Here is a 16,215-nt window from a genome sequence, read left to right on the forward strand (position 1 = left end):
GGTTCGAATCCACCAGATGCTCTGCTGGGGAAGGAGGGGCAATCTCCTCCTGTACCAGTCAGATCTGATTTGACGGTACACGCACACAAAAATAAAAAAAGGGGAAAAAAATTAAAAAGAAATTGCGTGTTCTTTTCCGTTTACTTCCTTGTTGTCTTGTTCATTTTTTTTAGTTGTATTACCAATATGCCTCGAACTCGGTCCCAGTCACAGGCTACAATCAATTTTCAAAAAAAGAAGCTGTCCCGGCCCTTGGACAAAGCTAAAAATTGTAGTGATGTCAAACTAGAATCAACAAATATCCAGACTACATCTCCTCCTTGTGAAGAAATTCTGCCTCTCAGCCCCAGAAAACGTCTAGGTAAGCTCTCTGTTTTATAGGTGCAACTTTTGGATTAGTAACTCCCAGCTCCTTAGCTCTCACCTTGCAGTTACATAGTATTTTGAAACTTGCCTCCTTAATTTTGCAGATAAGAGAACAGTGGTGGGCAATTGTCTCTTATTTTAGAGCAACTGATTTTAATACACAGGGGTTACCTGGCATTATATGGAGGCATTTCTATTGTCACAACTGAAAGATTGTGACAGAAATGAACACAGTGCTTCTGACCTGGTGAGCAGGAGCCAGAACTGCTCCTGAACATCCTACAACGCACAAGAAAGCCCCTCTACGACAGTATTATCCATTCCAAGATGGTAGTGGTGCCCGAATGGAGAAATTGTGATGTTTAGCGCCATTGAGTCAAAACTGACTCGTATCTGAAAGTCCAGTGATTTTCACAGGCTGTAAATCACATGGGAGGAGATTGTGTGTCTCTCTCCGGAAGAGCAGCTGGTAGATTCAAACTGGCAGTATGACTGAGTAGGCCACCAGAACTCCCCAAGTTAAGAAATACTGTGAGAAATAGTAGAATTCTTCCCACTGAATCCGATCACTCTAAGCAACTTAAACTCTATCAGTTTAGCCCAACAACCTTCCACATTCAGACTCCCTCAAGCCTAGTTAGGGAGCTCTAGTGAATAGAGAGGGAGTTGCACTGCTAGCCCTAAAGATGGGCAGTTCAAATCCACTAGGGGCTCTGCAAGAGGAAGACAGACGGTCTCCTTTTGTGATTTACAGACTGAAAACCTGCTGGAGGGTAAGCTATGAGCCTGTATGGCAGTGAGTGAATGGGTAGGTGAGAGCAAAAGCCATTTGGTTTCTCCCAGGGTCTTAAGTTTCAATGGTGCCATCTGGTGGCCATTTATTTTAATTCAAATGATAACACATTATCTTCTGGTACTTCCCTCCCAGAAAGAAATTAATCTCTTTTTGGGAGTCATTAACTATCTACTACTATAAATGACTGAATCTTGATTTTCCTTTGTTTCAGGTGATGATAACCTGTGCAACACTCCCCATATACCTTGCTGTTCTCCACCAAAGCAAGGCAAGAAAGAGAATGGCCCCCCTATCTCATATGCAACTAAGGGGAGAAAATTGGTATTTGATAATTCACTAACAACTAAATCTACTAAAAGAGAACAAAGCAGCGTTCAACAAAACAAAATACTTCCCTCAGTTCAGAAATGTCAGGAGAGCACAACAAATTCTGATCAGAGATGTCCACTGGAGGAAGAATCTACATGTATAAGACTGTTCAAGCAAGAAGGTTCGTTCATGTATGACAGCTGTTAATGCATTCTTATAAACAACAAGGCTAATGACTCTGGATGACACCCAGTGGGTCTTCTTAGTTACCTTCTGTTATGTCTAATTGTCTCTTCATGTCTGGCACAGGCACTTGCTACCAGCAAGCAAAGCTGGTTCTGAATACAGCTGTCCCGGATCGGTTGCCTGCCAGGGAAAAGGAGATGGATGTCATCAGGAATTTCCTGAGGGAACACATCTGTGGGAAAAAAGCTGGAAGTCTTTATCTTTCTGGTGCTCCTGGAACTGGAAAAACTGCATGTTTAAGCCGAATTCTGCAAGACCTGAAGGTACATTGAGGATCTGAAATATGATCCTTTTGCTAAAAATGAAACATAGTTACTGAAGCTTAAAAGAAGTACTAAGAGGATTGAACATTTCCCCAAGATTGGGCATTTTTAATTTCAATGTTTCTATTTTTGCAAATGAAAGTGGAGCTTTAGGTCTTACATACTGTTGGCTCCTCAGAGACCTTCCAGGTTCCATCACATTTTTATCTGAGACCATTGTGTTTGTATTTTTCTAGAAGGAACTGAAAGGCTTTAAAACTATCATACTGAACTGCATGTCCTTGAGGAATGCTCAGGCTGTATTCCCAGCTATTGCTCAGGAGATTTGTCAAGAAGGAGAAGCCAGGCCAGCTGGGAAGGAACTGATGAGGAAGTTGGAAAAACATATGACTGAAGTGAAGGGCCCCATTATGTAAGTCTTGTTCTACTACATGTTACTCATGAAAAAGCTGCATGATCAGTTATCCACAAACTCATGTTCTTCTAAATAATAAAAGACATTCCCTACGTTTTACATATGAGAAGTGGTTTCACAAACTTTAGGGAAATAAGAAAAGTATACCTCTATACATCTACAGCTTATATTTCTAAAAACTATTTGTATATCCTGGGATAGTGACTTGTTTATAATAGTTCACTTTAACAGTCAGTAGAAATAAGATTGTTAATTTCAGATTGGCTTCAGTTTTATGCATGACCTTAAGTCCTCGTAAACCAAATAGATTGGTGGTGTAAGAAGATGAACCTGAATCCTAATTGTTTCTCCCTATATGTAGTGTGCTGGTGTTGGATGAGATGGACCAGCTGGACAGCAAAGGGCAGGATGTATTATACACCCTGTTTGAATGGCCCTGGATAAAGAACTCTCGATTAGTGTTGATTGGTTAGTACTCTATTGTTACTGTTACATGGTAGTTCTAAAGTGTTCTCCATTATTTCTATTCAGCTTACTAATTGCCTGTTTTTTCTAAAACCTGCTTTCATGTAAAAATAATAGTGAGTTTCATCTAAGGCAAATAAATCAATTTTAAGTTGGAAGAGAAGGAACAGCACATTTTAAAGAGTAGATTTTTAGAGTACCTTGTCTAGGTAACTTGAAGACTATATTTTAGGGGGGTGGGCAGGGAGGAAAATGTCCAACAGTGAATGAATGGAAATCTAAGTTCTCTATAAACTTTCATTAAAATTTCAATTTGAAAAAGAAGAGAAGAACATCAAAAAGCATGGGGATGTTAATATGGTACAATTTTACCTCTCAAGTGTGTCTACAGAAGTGCTTCTTAACTTCATTTTTTAAAAGTAGGGTCATTTGATTTCCTTATTTTTTTTAATGTGATTAATTGATTTTGCATTTCTTTGGGGGAGGAATGTCAGTTTCTCTCAATGTTTTCAGTTTTCCTTGCCACTCATTTCTGTTTGCGTCCAGTGTTCCAAACACAGTTTGTATTTAAATATTTTAAAGTATGGAAACTGTAACTGAGTACAGTGACATTGTTCTCTGGTATGATGTTCCTAGTATACAATGAAGTGTATGAATTCGTTGTCAATTTGATTATTGACACTTACAACATGTTTACAAATAAACTGTGGTATTATCAAAAAAAAAAAAGAAAGAAAAAGTAAAATAAAATTTTTTAAAAAAGAAAACTACATTTTATGGTGACTTTGCACATCTTAATTAATGACTCCTCTTAAGGACCAAATGAGAAACAACTGGAATGTTGGATCATGACTGAGAATTTTATTTAGCTTACAGACACTTCGGTTTTCCTTTTTTAGAATGATTTGACCAGTTGTTATTACTACCTTTCTCTTCCTCAGGGATTGCTAATACCTTGGATCTGACAGACAGAATTCTACCTAGGCTTCAAGCTAGAGAAAAATGTACACCCCAACTATTGAATTTCCCGCCTTATACCAGAAATCAGATAGCCACTATCTTGCAAGATCGACTTAATCAGGTGAGTGCCAACCATTGTATCAAATACATATTTTTTTGGGTCACCTGATGGAAAACCTAACCCACCACTGTCAACTTGGTGGTTCATGGTCATCTAATAGGACAGTCACACTGTCTCAGAAGGTTTTCAAGGCTGTAAATCTTTACACAAGCAGGCTACCTCGTCTTTCTAATGGAGCAGCTGGCTGGAACAAACTACCAACCTTTTGATTAGCAGCACAGTGCTTTAACTATAACACCACTGCAGTTTGGGGGAAAACCTTACAGTGTTTCTAAAATATTTTGCATTAATTGGTTTATTAGGGATGTTCTTATGGTCATGGTGAGAACACTTATATGAATTTCACATATGGCTCTACTTACTGGCTGCCTCAGTATTGAAATAAAAGTATATAATTAAAAGAATCATTCAAGTGCTTCCTTAGCCCTTAAAAATAAGGCCTATAAAAACCTTTTTTTTTTCTGTGTTCTAATTGCTTTTGCTTATTTATGAACTTGTACCATATTTCTCCTAAATGTTTAAATGTGTTCAGACTCATTCTCAAACATCTTCATTTACTTGTGACCAGAAAAAATATCTCTTCTACCTCACAGGGAGGCCAATCAAGTTTAGATTTAACTGTGAAGGTGATGACTGGGACTTAAATCCCAGAGAAGGAAAATCTTACAGTTTAAAACTGTCATCTTTTCTATGTTATCTGAAGGTGTCTAGCGATCAGGTTCTGGATAATGCTGCAATTAATTTCTGTGCTCGAAAAGTCTCAGCTGTGTCAGGAGACGTTCGAAAAGCTCTAGATGTTTGCAGGTGAGTTATGACACTGTTGGTTGCTTTTATTAAAAAAAGAAATGCTGTTAATTGTCTCGTGTAACTCAAGTGAATATGGCCTAAGAGGCTCCATTCTGTGACTTTTTATGCTCAGAAAGGAGGACTTGTTTCTCAGTGGGGAGCTCTGCATTTCCACCGTGTTAATGTCTGAAACATTATCAGTCCATTACCTACAGAGGGAGAAACAAATGAGATGTTGCTGGCACTCCCTGTGGTGATTATAGATTGGTTAATTACATTTGTATTAAAAAAGACTCCAGTTTACTTTTCCATTAGCTGGTCTCAAGCAGGTTTATTTATGGACCTGAACCATCTTTGCCTTTAGACTTTTTTCCCTTCCTTTGCTTTTGTGAGCACCCCTTCTCTCCAGTTGGTGGTCCTCACAGTGGTAGCCCAGGCCGCCCTCTCTTCCCATCCCCCTGCCTCTCCTGCTGGGGAAAGCCTCCCGTGCTGACTGATGAAATGTCTTCCTTCCCAGTAGGAACACTGGGTCCATTAAAATGATACTTGCTGTGTTGGCCTGCTGGTCCTACCTCCCCCTACTGTCTCTCAGAAGAACTGGGTCTGGCTTATGACTTCCTGTGGGCAAAGTACTTTGGAGAGAGCAGTGGGAGAGTGAGCTCTTCCTCTTGCTAGGCATGACCCTAGATTCGAAAGTCTCCCCAAGCCAGCAAACTCCTGCATAGACTGCAGCTATGAGCTGTAGACATGTAGGCTGGAGTGATTTCGCCTACATGTATCCCATGTAGGTATGGCTCAGAACTCCCCCTTAGTTCTGGTCTACAGGAGTTGTGCTCTCCTTAGTCACCACTGCGTTTCCACTCCCTATTCCGTGACATTTTCTCCTTATCCAAAATGTTAGTGGTTTCATGTTTGATGACCTATTTGGCATCTCTAAGAAAAAACCATGTGGTGGAAAAGTTTCTTGAATTTCCTGATCCATAAATTAGTTCAAGGCTATTAAGTGCCCTTTAGCTAAGACATAGCCCAGTTTTGTTTGGGGATTCAAAAAATAATAATTTTTTAAAAAATTTTATAGTGTGCTTGGTTTTGAGCTTGATGGTGTGGTGTTTGGTTTGGCTCAGCCTAAGTTAATTTCAGAACTTTTTTTTTTAAGGCGAGCTATTGAAATTGTAGAGTCAAGTGTCAAGAGCCAGACTATCCTCAAACCACTGTCTGAATGTAAGTTTATCTCCTTCCTGTCTTCCTTTATAACTGGAAGCTTAACTTTTCTGAAAGATGAAATGAACGTGGTTAAAACCTGCCCACTCGTTTTGATATGTATGTCTGTCTTTGTGGTCAGTTTCATCAACTTTAATTTATCTTGCCTGCCATTACTACATATTCCATACATTACTGGAAATGAGTTCCCGAGGGCATTACATTACTGGAATAAAGAAAGTTTTCTTTCCAAGCTCTAGGAAAGAGAACTAAAGACAATATCAGATTTGCATTGCTTTGTGTGCTTATGTTGAGTGCACTTTGAGTCTGATATAAATGAAAGTAAACCTTACATAAAAGAGAGGTACACAGGGAGCTCTGGTGGCCTAGTGGCAAGACACTGCACTGCAATCCCAGAGGTATGCAGTTCAAATCCACCAGATGCTCTGCTGGAGAAGGAGGGGCAATCTCCTCCTGTACCAGTCAGATCTGATTTGACAGTACACGTAAAAATGATACAATTTGGGGGGGAGAGGGGGGAGGGGTTTGTGCGGGGAGAAGGGTGCAACAAAGAATGAATGCAATTCCAAAATCTCTGTAGATGTTCATTGAAATGAAAAATAAACTAAATTTAAAAAAAGATACAATTTTTTTAAAAAATTTAAAAAAAAAAGAGAGGTACAAAGATCATTGTTACAGTAAACTGTAGACTAGTCTAAAGACAAAAATAATTTTCCTTTTTTATTAACTTGTTTAAATATTTCAGAAGTTGCGAGATTCAATGGTTGGGTTAATGGTAGATAATATATGCCAATATATAAACTAGACACTGGAAAAAAAAATAATTAAAAAAAACCCCCAAAAAACTCGACACTGGTTTCTTCTTCTTTAACTTTCCAAATTTTTTTTTCTTTTCTTGCCCTTCTAATAACATTTGGACTTGTCAATGGCCTACATAAACATACATACATATAGGTAAAAGGCAGTAACTTGCTGGCATAGGTTATCTATTGTTGGTAAGCGCTATTGATCAAGTCAGTTCCAACTCAGCAATCATAAGTACAACAGTAGGAAATATTGCCTTTTCCTTTTTTTTTTTAAGGATTACTTTTTTCCCCTGGAGAAGTATCAAAAAGTAGGTGAAATGAAGTCACACTATCCTTACCTCTAAAGAGTATTCCAGCTGCATTACTACTAAGTCAGATTTAGTTTGTTATTCTGGTAGTTCATAATATATCTGCTGTTCTTTACCAGCACTATAACTCCTTTAAAGAATATAGAAATCACTTTGTGGACTAAGTGCACCTGACCCAAACATAAATTTTTAAGCTTAATTGTGGTGTTGACTTTTTTTTTTTTTAAGATTTTAATGAAAGTTTGTAAAGAACTTAGATTTCCGTTCATTCATTGTTGCACATTTACCCCCTATCCTCCTTTCCCCACCCTGTTTGCTTTTTTCTTTGGAAAAAAAGTTTTTTCATTGTTATACAGTCCCGTCCAGTTTCCCCACCACTTTAATATGCAGCTCTTATTCTGGACTCTTGTCATGCCAATAATACCTAATCATATATTCCTTTTATATAGTTCTCCCACTTGTCTGTTTCAATGTTCTATACATTATTTATTCCCTCTTTTCTTAGTTTCCCCCTAACCTCCTTATCAGTCCTGTTTTCTAACAGTGGCATTATGCAGTATTTGTCTTTTTGTGACTGAGATATTTCACTCAACATAATGTCCTCCATGGTCACCCATGTTGTATAATATTTTATGAGTTCTTTGTTTTTTCAGTTCATAATATTCCATTGTGTGAATATACCACAGCTTCTTTATCCATTCATTTGTTGATGGGCACTTGGGTTGTTCCCAGCTTTTTGCTATTGTGAACAAAGCAGCAATAAACATGGGTGTGCATTTATCTGCTTGGGTAGCAGTTCTGGTTTCTTTAGGATATATTCCCAGTAGTAGAATTGCTGAATCAAATGGTATTTCTATTTCCAACTTTTTGAGAAAGCGCCATACCGCCTTTCACAGCGGTTGCACCTGGAATTGACTTTTAAGGGTTCCAGAAAACCAGAGATTTGAATTTGACTGAATAAAAAAAGAAACTTTCTTATAAGTAGAACTCTGCGAATCTTTGAAACATAGTGAGTTACCTAGCATTGATGGTGCACAAACAAAAGATGGCTAGATGTCCACCTTTGAGGTTGTTTTAGAGGAGACTCCATTGTCTGTTTGGAAACAAGAATAGACCTCCAAATTCTTTCAGCTTAAAGATTCTATTAAGTCTTTATTGCTACCAGTCCTTCGTTGCATCCTGTTTGTTGTAATGAAGTAGAAAACTTGTGGAGGAACTGTAAAATAGTCTCAGGAAGTCACTTCAGGCAGAGATAGTTACAGGGCACACCTCTCCTCCTCTTGGGATTCGGGGATCTCCAAACAATGAGGCCATAGTTCTGTGCTGGTTCTTGGCAATTTCTCAGCCTCCAGTTTTTGAGATGTTGCTGTCTACTAAGATATCCAATGACACTTTTTTCAAGTGTTACTCGACTACAGATCAGCTTGGGCAAGTGAACCAAACCTCACAGGTCATTTGGGAAGGCTGTCTGGAGGACTAGTATGGAACTGACTTTATAGTCCACATTTAGTGCCCCTTATTTCACTCAAAGGGCTGGGTAATTTTTAACATTCCCTTCTTAATCACCAGCTATAGTCCTAATCTTTGCTACAAGGTTCTATTCTTTGCCTTTGAGACATCAAGAATTCCCAAGGCAATGAAAAGAACTTTGAAGAGAGAGTTCAAGAGGGCCTGTGGACAGTGTGAGGGCAGTAGCGGCCCCCGGCGCGCCGGGTCCCGGTCTTCCCGGAGTCGGGTTGCTTGGGAATGCAGCCCAAAGCGGGTGGTAAACTCCATCTAAGGCTAAATACCGGCACGAGACCGATAGTCAACAAGTACCGGAAGGGAAAGTTGAAAAGAATTCCCAAGGCAGAATACAGTCATTTTCTACCTGGCCTTCACTCTTTCTGTGGGACATTTTGCCTCATAAAATAAAATACTACACTGTACTAGAAAAAGAATTACTCTGCTTTCCAAGCCCTCCTACATCTTTTGACATCTTCTGAGCATAGTATTTGCCTTCTCCTAGTGATAGCACTAGGAGAAGACAAATACTTTGCTCAGAACCACAAATGGGTGGCTTCAAAGAATAATAATTTTCTCGCAGTTTTAGAAGCCAGAAGTCTAAAACTTAATTCCTTCTGTGGGTCTGTCTTCTTGTTTTTTTGTGGCTGTCATAATCGTTGGTATTCCTTTGCTGTTTATAAATGCCTTTCTCATCAGTCTCCCTCTGAATGTGTGTATTCTGCAAAAGATGCCACTCAGAAAAGATTAGATTTCGGGCCCACCTTTTTCTGTTACATCTCCATTAATATAACACAAGAACTACCACTCCTCCTTCCCTCCCATTTCCCAAACTCTTTATACTTACAAGTATAGAGGTAGTTAGAATTTCAAGAAATTTTAAAGGACGCAATTCCGTTCACACCAGTATTCCTTTTTACCCTTTGACTCCCAGAAAATTGGAACCTCTCCTTTGCCATCGCATGGTTGTAGCTAAAACTTAGTATCACTGGTCTTAACACACATACAAAATCTTAATTAAGCTTGATTATTTACTTAATAGGTAAATCATCCTCTGAGGTACCAGTTCCCAAGCGAGTTGGTCTTAGTCACATCTCCCAAGTTCTTTCAGAAGTTGATGGTAACAGGATGACTGTGGGCCAGGAAGGAACACAAGATTCTTTCCCTCTTCAACAGAAGATCTTGGTCTGTTCTATGCTGCTCTTGACAAGGCAGTTGAAAATCAAAGAGGTCACTCTGGGGAAGGTAAGTTGGGAATTTCCACTAATGGAACAGTGTAAAGATGCAAATCTGCTTCCAAGTCCAGACTTTTTTTTTTTTAATTAAAATAACAGGAGACAAGACATTTAAGCAACATTTCTTCTCCCTTATTTCCTCACAGTTATATGAAGCCTATAGTAACATCTGTCGAAAACAGCAGGTGGCAGCTGTGGACCAGTCAGAGTGTTTGTCACTAGCAGGACTCTTGGAGGCCAGGGGTATTTTAGGATTAAAGAAAAACAAGGAAACTCGATTCACAAAGGTAGAACTGACTGCCTTTTTATGATGGTGCTTTTGATTGTCTTGGTCTGGAGAGCATATTGTTCTTTGTTTAAAATCAAGATTAGATAAACAGTTATCTAAAGCTATTTGGAGTTTTGTTGGCTGAGTGGTGTGTGGTGTGAATGACTTCCCCCACCCCCAGATTTTTGTCTCTGACATTAAATTACATCCCACAGGACAAAATAGCTCACTATACTGAGCAGAGAAGGCAATCTTAACTTGTTTGCCTCTTGCTGAGAAGTTTTTACATTGTAGAAGTTTGTGTAGTAGCACCTTTGCTCTTGTGAAAATCATTTTTCTTTCCTTTGCAGGTGTTTTTGAAGATTGAAGAGAAGGACATAGAGCATGCTCTGAAAGACAGAGCTTTAATTGGAAATATCTTGACTACTGGATTGCCTTAAATTGTCTTTCTCCCATCCACAAGTGTCCAGCTGGCATTAGAAAGCTACAGTCTTCATTTTAGTATTTTATTCTCAAATCTGAAAGAAATAATGACCGTTTTATTTGAAAACAATGAATTTCAACCTACATATTCATGAATATAAGCACAGAATAGTATCTTTGGGTCTTTTTGCTTTAACTCTAGTAAGTGGACCCTTTTTAATACTTTCACTACCTCTGCCATTTATGTGTCTCCTACCAGTATGCTTGTAAGTAATAGTGATTTAATTTGTGGAATGTACATATATTTACTACTTAGTTTCTTCAAATGCCAGTGTATTTTGTTAGGAATTTTGGAGTCAGAATAAGAAGAATGAAAAAGAATGGCCCAGAAAAATAAGTCCACATGGAGATTTGGAGGACACACTGATCAAAGAGTTTCTTTCTTTGGGGGTATTCTGAACTCACATTGCAGAGGCTACCACATTGTGACATTTTAAAGACTCATTAAGTTTCTTGGGTACTCCCCGGGTTGTGGGGTGGCTAAAGAGAACGTAATGCTGCAGATTGTGAATATATTTATTTTAAAGTTACATTCTGTGTTTCTTTTAAGTCACATTTTTTTTAAGAGAGCTCCAGGTCTCAGAAGGCAGTGTAAAAATGCTCACTCACTGCCCTCTCATGGAGCCACTTATTTCAAGATGCCTTAGTTTACAGTTGGAATTTGATCTAAAAAGTGTATTTTTCTGCACGTCTTTGAAGATAAATTAATCCATTTGTTTACTCAAGATTCCTTGTTGGGCTTTGGTTTCCACTAGCCGTAAATGGCAATTTAGGAGTAGGACACCAGAGGGCACCATTACAACACTGATTGTCTTCAAAGTGCAGGCTTGAAGCTGGGGTACTTTTAGGGGAAAGGGTAGAAATGTACTACAGTTTGATTCTGGTGAGAAATTACTATACTTTTTTAATTCTAGTAAATGGTTGGAATACAAACCATGTGCAACGTGAATGGTCTGAGAAGCCAGTATCCAAGTCCTTGCTTCTCCCCCAGCTCTGCTAGTCTTCTCCCTTCCTGAAACGGACTTGAGTTTGAGAACTTGATATGTGTACAAATGATCTGTTAGCCACTGTTTCATTCATGCTGCCCACTGTATCTCTGCAATGTGATCTAGGCTGCAGCAGGTGGTATATGGGCTAGAAGAATGAGCTGAACACTGTGTCTTGTGTGTAGACCAAATCTGAATGCCATTTCTACTCTTAACATTTCCTTTATGACACCATGCATCCCTTCAGAAGGTCATTTGCAAATGGAGAGCTTAGTTGCAGACCTGGAAGGCTGGAAAGTGTCTGGGGTTGTAAGGGTTAACAAGCATACTTGCAAAGATTGTCCGAAGCTGACGGAAAGCAGAGTCTGAATGGGATTGAGAACAGATGCGAGGCTTGATTTAAATTACATTTTATTGGATGCTGCAGCCTTAGAGACGTGACTGCTTTACAGTTTGTTTCCACACTGTGGGCAGCTGCTGTCTGTTCTGCGTCCACAGTAGGATCCTTCCCAAAAAGGAGCAGCCTCCCCACCTCGCTGTGTTTGAGGCTTGGCGCCTTCCTCTTAACTGTGGGCTTGAGTCAGGAGCATGGCTTGACTCACAGTGGGGCTGCTAAGTATCCTCTATGGCTTCCAGCCAAGGATCGCATTTGCAAATTCGAAAGGGCCAAATTTCTTTCCCTCTACCTTCTCTCTTCCCTTTCTCCTGGTATTTGGAAATAAGGTTTTCTGTGTATTGGTATGTTAGTTTCTTCTGCTTCTCCCCCACTGTCAATTTCTAGGTCATTGCTGCTCTTAAGACTTAAGCAATTGGAACAGGGTTGGTTCTGTCAATGATGCGTGAAGCCGACTAGAGTCCCTGCTTGGCTTCCGCTGCCCTTGTGGGAGCAAAAACTGATGTGTGTTGGTGAAGTCTTAAGTGTAATTCAGACAGCCGGGGAACAGCTTGAGAAGGGAAGAAAGTCCTTTCCTTGCTGGCTTTTCTCACTAAAGCTGAGCTACAGGAAGGAGGTGGAGCTTTCAGTGGGATGGGATAGGCTTTTGTGGTTGCTAGTTCTTGCCAGGATCATAGACTGTTTCACATGGAGTAGTGGCAAAGATGTTGACCTACATTTTTCTCTTGAAGGCTGTGTGTCTCTATCCCAGTTTCTCCCCTTCCACCCCCCAAAAAATATTTCATTTCTTTGGCGTATTGGTAGATATTGCCATGGTAAGAACATAGATACAATGAAGCTTGTGTGGGTTTCAGCCTCAGAGCTGGCTCAATGAAGTCTTGCCTGTGGCTACACAACTGGCAAGAATGTGTGAGGTCCAAACTCCCCAGAGATCAAAAAAGTTGGTAGAGTCCTATTCTCTCTTCAAGCCCTCAGCACTCCCTGCCTTCCTTAAGTGCCCTTTAGCATGCCACAGTAAGAACAGAGAAGTGGAAATGAGATACAGCCTAGAGCTTTTAAAGATACCTGTTGAACAAAATACATCAAGATTGAGGTTGTAGTCATTATTTGTATCTGTCCCCAGAATTCAGCACTGGTACCTGGTGGGTGGTACCTGCTCCTGAGTTAATTGTGCCCCGCCTTCCCTGAATTCATAACAAGCCCACAAATACCGCCTGGTCATATGCCGTCTTCATAACTGGTTCCTAATTAGACCACTGTGAACCTAGATGCACTGTCGAAGTTGATTCTGACTCAGCAGTCCTCTAGATTTATGAGGCTGTAAATCTTAACCGTAGTGGGGAGATGTCCATCTCTCTCTTGGAAAAGAGGTTCAAGCCTTCCAGTACCTCCCCTACTATGCTCCTTGGAATCCATAAACCCAGGAAGCTTAAGACCCAGATCCACTATTATAGTGAATTCTGACTTTGGCAGCTGTGTGTTCCAGAGTAGAACTGTTCCATGACAAGTTTTCTTAGCTATAATTATGGGAATAGATTGCCAGACCTTTAGCTACACCACTGAGCAGATCTCAAGTGTGCCTCTTAAGGACCTCCTAGGTTCCATAGTTGTAGGTATTCTGTATATGTTGAGTGAGTGCATAAATGAACCAGCTAAGATGTTGCCTTTTTGAGGCAAACATAACTGGTGCTTTTGCACAGAAGTATTGAGCAGGTCCCTGCACCCTTTTATAAAATGTGTCTTGTCACAGTTGTAGGAGATTTATTGGCATCCAAGTGACTCCCTCTGAAATAGTGATGTTTTGCCTAAGGCCACTTCCATGTTGCTCTAGGGAAGCCTTTGCTACAGAGAATCTTATCCAGCCAAAGACCTGAGGAGTGTTACCTAGCATCTGGTCAGAAGCATTGTGTTGCATTTAGTTGGCAAGGCATTAGGGGGAGCCTACCTTTGCTGCCCAGCTTTGTAACTTATGGCAAGTTGTGATCTTAAGTTTTTGCTGAGAAGATAAAGTGCCCTCTTGAATGTATTCTCTCTTAAGCTACCACAGCCTAGGCCCTTCTCTGAAGAGGTATGTCTGTAGGGGGAGAAGGCATGCCCTCTGGCCTCCCCTTTGATTTTCAACCCCAACCCCTAGGCACTGGTAGTAGGAGCTAATTGGGTGCAAGGGGCCTGAGTAAAGACTGTCTGAAGCCTGGCAAAAGGAGAGAGCAAGGTCCTTTTTTAAAAAGCTCTAATTGAGTTCTGAATCAGCCTTACTCCCTTTGATCTCTTCTCTGTTTCCCACACTGCCTGAAAGAGCTAGATCAGCACTTTATAACAAGGGTGCGCCTGCTCCCGCCCGCCCTCTCCTGACGCTCTCTGCTGCCGCCATCCTCTGCTTGTCTCCTTCAGTTAAGATAATGAAGATGCTGAGAGATAAAATGTGTATTTAATAAGGGTGGGGGTAGGGAGGCGGAAAGGGGCAGCCAGGGCCTTCTCTATTTTGGGGCCTAGCCAAGACTCAAGCTGAAAGCAAAGCTAGAGTAAGACTTAGCCCCAGGGTGTGGGGGTTTCTGGGCCTCAGTCCAGCTGACTTCACTGCCTGCTGTTTGCCCTAAATTCCCCCACCTCCACCCTCTCACCCCCACACTCCTTTCTTTCCTTTTGCTCCCAATGGGAAAAGGAACTATTGCTCCAACTTTCATTTCATCTGGTAACTTGGCCTTTCACGTGGTGCCCCCCACTCTAGAATCAGCTGCAAGGTCAGGCAAGGGCAGCCCCCTCTAGCCTAGGCCTGTACAAAACTGGGTTCACAGTGGGGGGTGAGAAAGCTGGAGTTAATGAAGACCAGCTGCTAGTCTGGGCTCTGCCTGCAGCTAGCTGGAGGCCAGCCTTTGGTGGTGGTTAGAGGTACTGGGATGTGTGACCTCCATCCTTGGGCACAAGGATATCCTGTGGCAGCTGAGGCTTGTGTTCCTCTGGAGCTTGGTTTTTAGCTTAGTTTGTAAGAGAGTCTGTTTCCCTCTTCCCTTACTCCTCCCGTCCCCAAATAACACTCAACTCTTATTGAGCTTTATAACAGTAGTGGTGGCCCAGCTGAGATCTGAGGATCTCCAAGTCCTTTTGTAAACACTCATTAACTCTGCCTGGGAAGAGCCAAGAGCCCTGTTTAACAGCTGGGAGAGAACTGAGGCACATTAGGGTGAGTGGCTTGACCTGAGCTCACCCATGATCTCCACCCTGGGGCTCTCCATCCTTATGTCTAGCTCCTTACCTCAGGTCTTCCTGCAGACAGAAAGAGGCCATGCTGTTGCCCTCTTCCTTAAGTCTGTCCCTGAGTTTCCCTGGCCCTTCGCCCTGTGACATTTCCCCTCCTTGCTCTGTTGCTGAAGACATACGCAACTCTTCTTGCAAAATGTTCTTAGTCCAGCCCTCTGCAGACTCCCATCCTCCTTCCCCTGACCTACCTGCCCTCCAACACTGAGTCTGCCCTTTACCACTACTGAGTTTGGCCATCCTTAAACAGGAATCCTGAAGGTGCTCTGCTTGTGTAAATAAAAATATTTTCTTTATTCCTTCTGGTAAAGATTCAAGACCCCATGGAGCCCTGCGTACTAGCTGACCTCTAGACTATCTTTCCACTGACAATTGCTGTTTCTGGTAATAAGTGAAAGAAAGTCCTTTCTCTCCCATCCCCCCACGTGATCATCCTTCACTTGTATCTTTGTATTTGCATACACACACATTCTGTTCCCCATCACACAAACAGGTACCTTAGTCTAATGGTATAAAGCTCTACCAGCTTCTGTTATTCAAATCACCCTTCCCTCTTTAATGGAAATCATTCTCCCCCTGTGGTAGCTTTCTAGGCCTTTAGAAATAGTAGGGATCTGTCTGGGTCTGTGAGGAGGAGATTGCATATGAGTACTTCCCAAAAAAGACGTTCCCCTCCCTAAGTTCCCACTAATAAAGAGTGGTAAGGAAAGAACTCAAGGCCATCTCTCAACACCAAAGTCCTGTCTGCTCAGGGCAGCTGGAAAGAAATGCCTATCCTCCTGTTCCCTGGTTCTATGCTCAGCTAAAACATCCATAAGCTGTGGATTTGAGACCAGGGACTGTTCCCCAGCCCGATTCAGACCACTGTTTTTCTTCCAATGGATTCTATCTCTTCCCCCATCATTGGTGGCTTTCTGTACCCGTTGACCCCTGGCAGAGCTGGTAGAAGAGGGCGTGGAGAGAACCAAGTGTTAGCAGAGCAGGCTTTAGGACCCAACGGGAACCTGTGCTTCTTGCAGCAGCCTAACC

The 16,215-nt window shown here is 41.2% G+C and overlaps 1 protein-coding gene across 1 annotated transcript; it reads left to right on the plus strand.

The window, feature by feature from the left end:
• The first annotated feature begins 186 nt into the window (after positions 1-186).
• Positions 187-10,508, plus strand: CDC6 (cell division cycle 6). The gene is made up of 11 exons (XM_006889414.1): positions 187-361; positions 1,374-1,652; positions 1,781-1,980; positions 2,217-2,392; positions 2,757-2,863; positions 3,802-3,941; positions 4,645-4,745; positions 5,884-5,948; positions 9,608-9,810; positions 9,947-10,087; positions 10,419-10,508. Exons 1-11 carry the CDS (start codon positions 187-189, stop codon positions 10,506-10,508), a joined length of 1,677 nt encoding a protein of 558 aa, XP_006889476.1.
• The last annotated feature ends 5,707 nt before the right edge of the window (positions 10,509-16,215 follow it).

The sequence above is a fragment of the Elephantulus edwardii genome, unplaced genomic scaffold (genome assembly GCF_000299155.1).
Source record: "Elephantulus edwardii isolate Elephantulus edwardi_28Jun2011 unplaced genomic scaffold, EleEdw1.0 scaffold00077, whole genome shotgun sequence".
Classification (NCBI taxonomy): domain Eukaryota; kingdom Metazoa; phylum Chordata; class Mammalia; order Macroscelidea; family Macroscelididae; genus Elephantulus; species Elephantulus edwardii.

Excerpts from the sequence above, each read along its gene's own strand:
- CDC6 (XM_006889414.1), top strand. The coding sequence starts at position 187 with ATGCCTCGAACTCGGTCCCAGTCACAGGCTACAATCAATTTTCAAAAA. Across the intron at positions 2,393-2,756 it reads GAAGTGAAGGGCCCCATTAT|TGTGCTGGTGTTGGATGAGA; the intron begins GTAAGTCTTGTT and ends CCCTATATGTAG. Across the intron at positions 9,811-9,946 it reads AAGAGGTCACTCTGGGGAAG|TTATATGAAGCCTATAGTAA; the intron begins GTAAGTTGGGAA and ends ATTTCCTCACAG.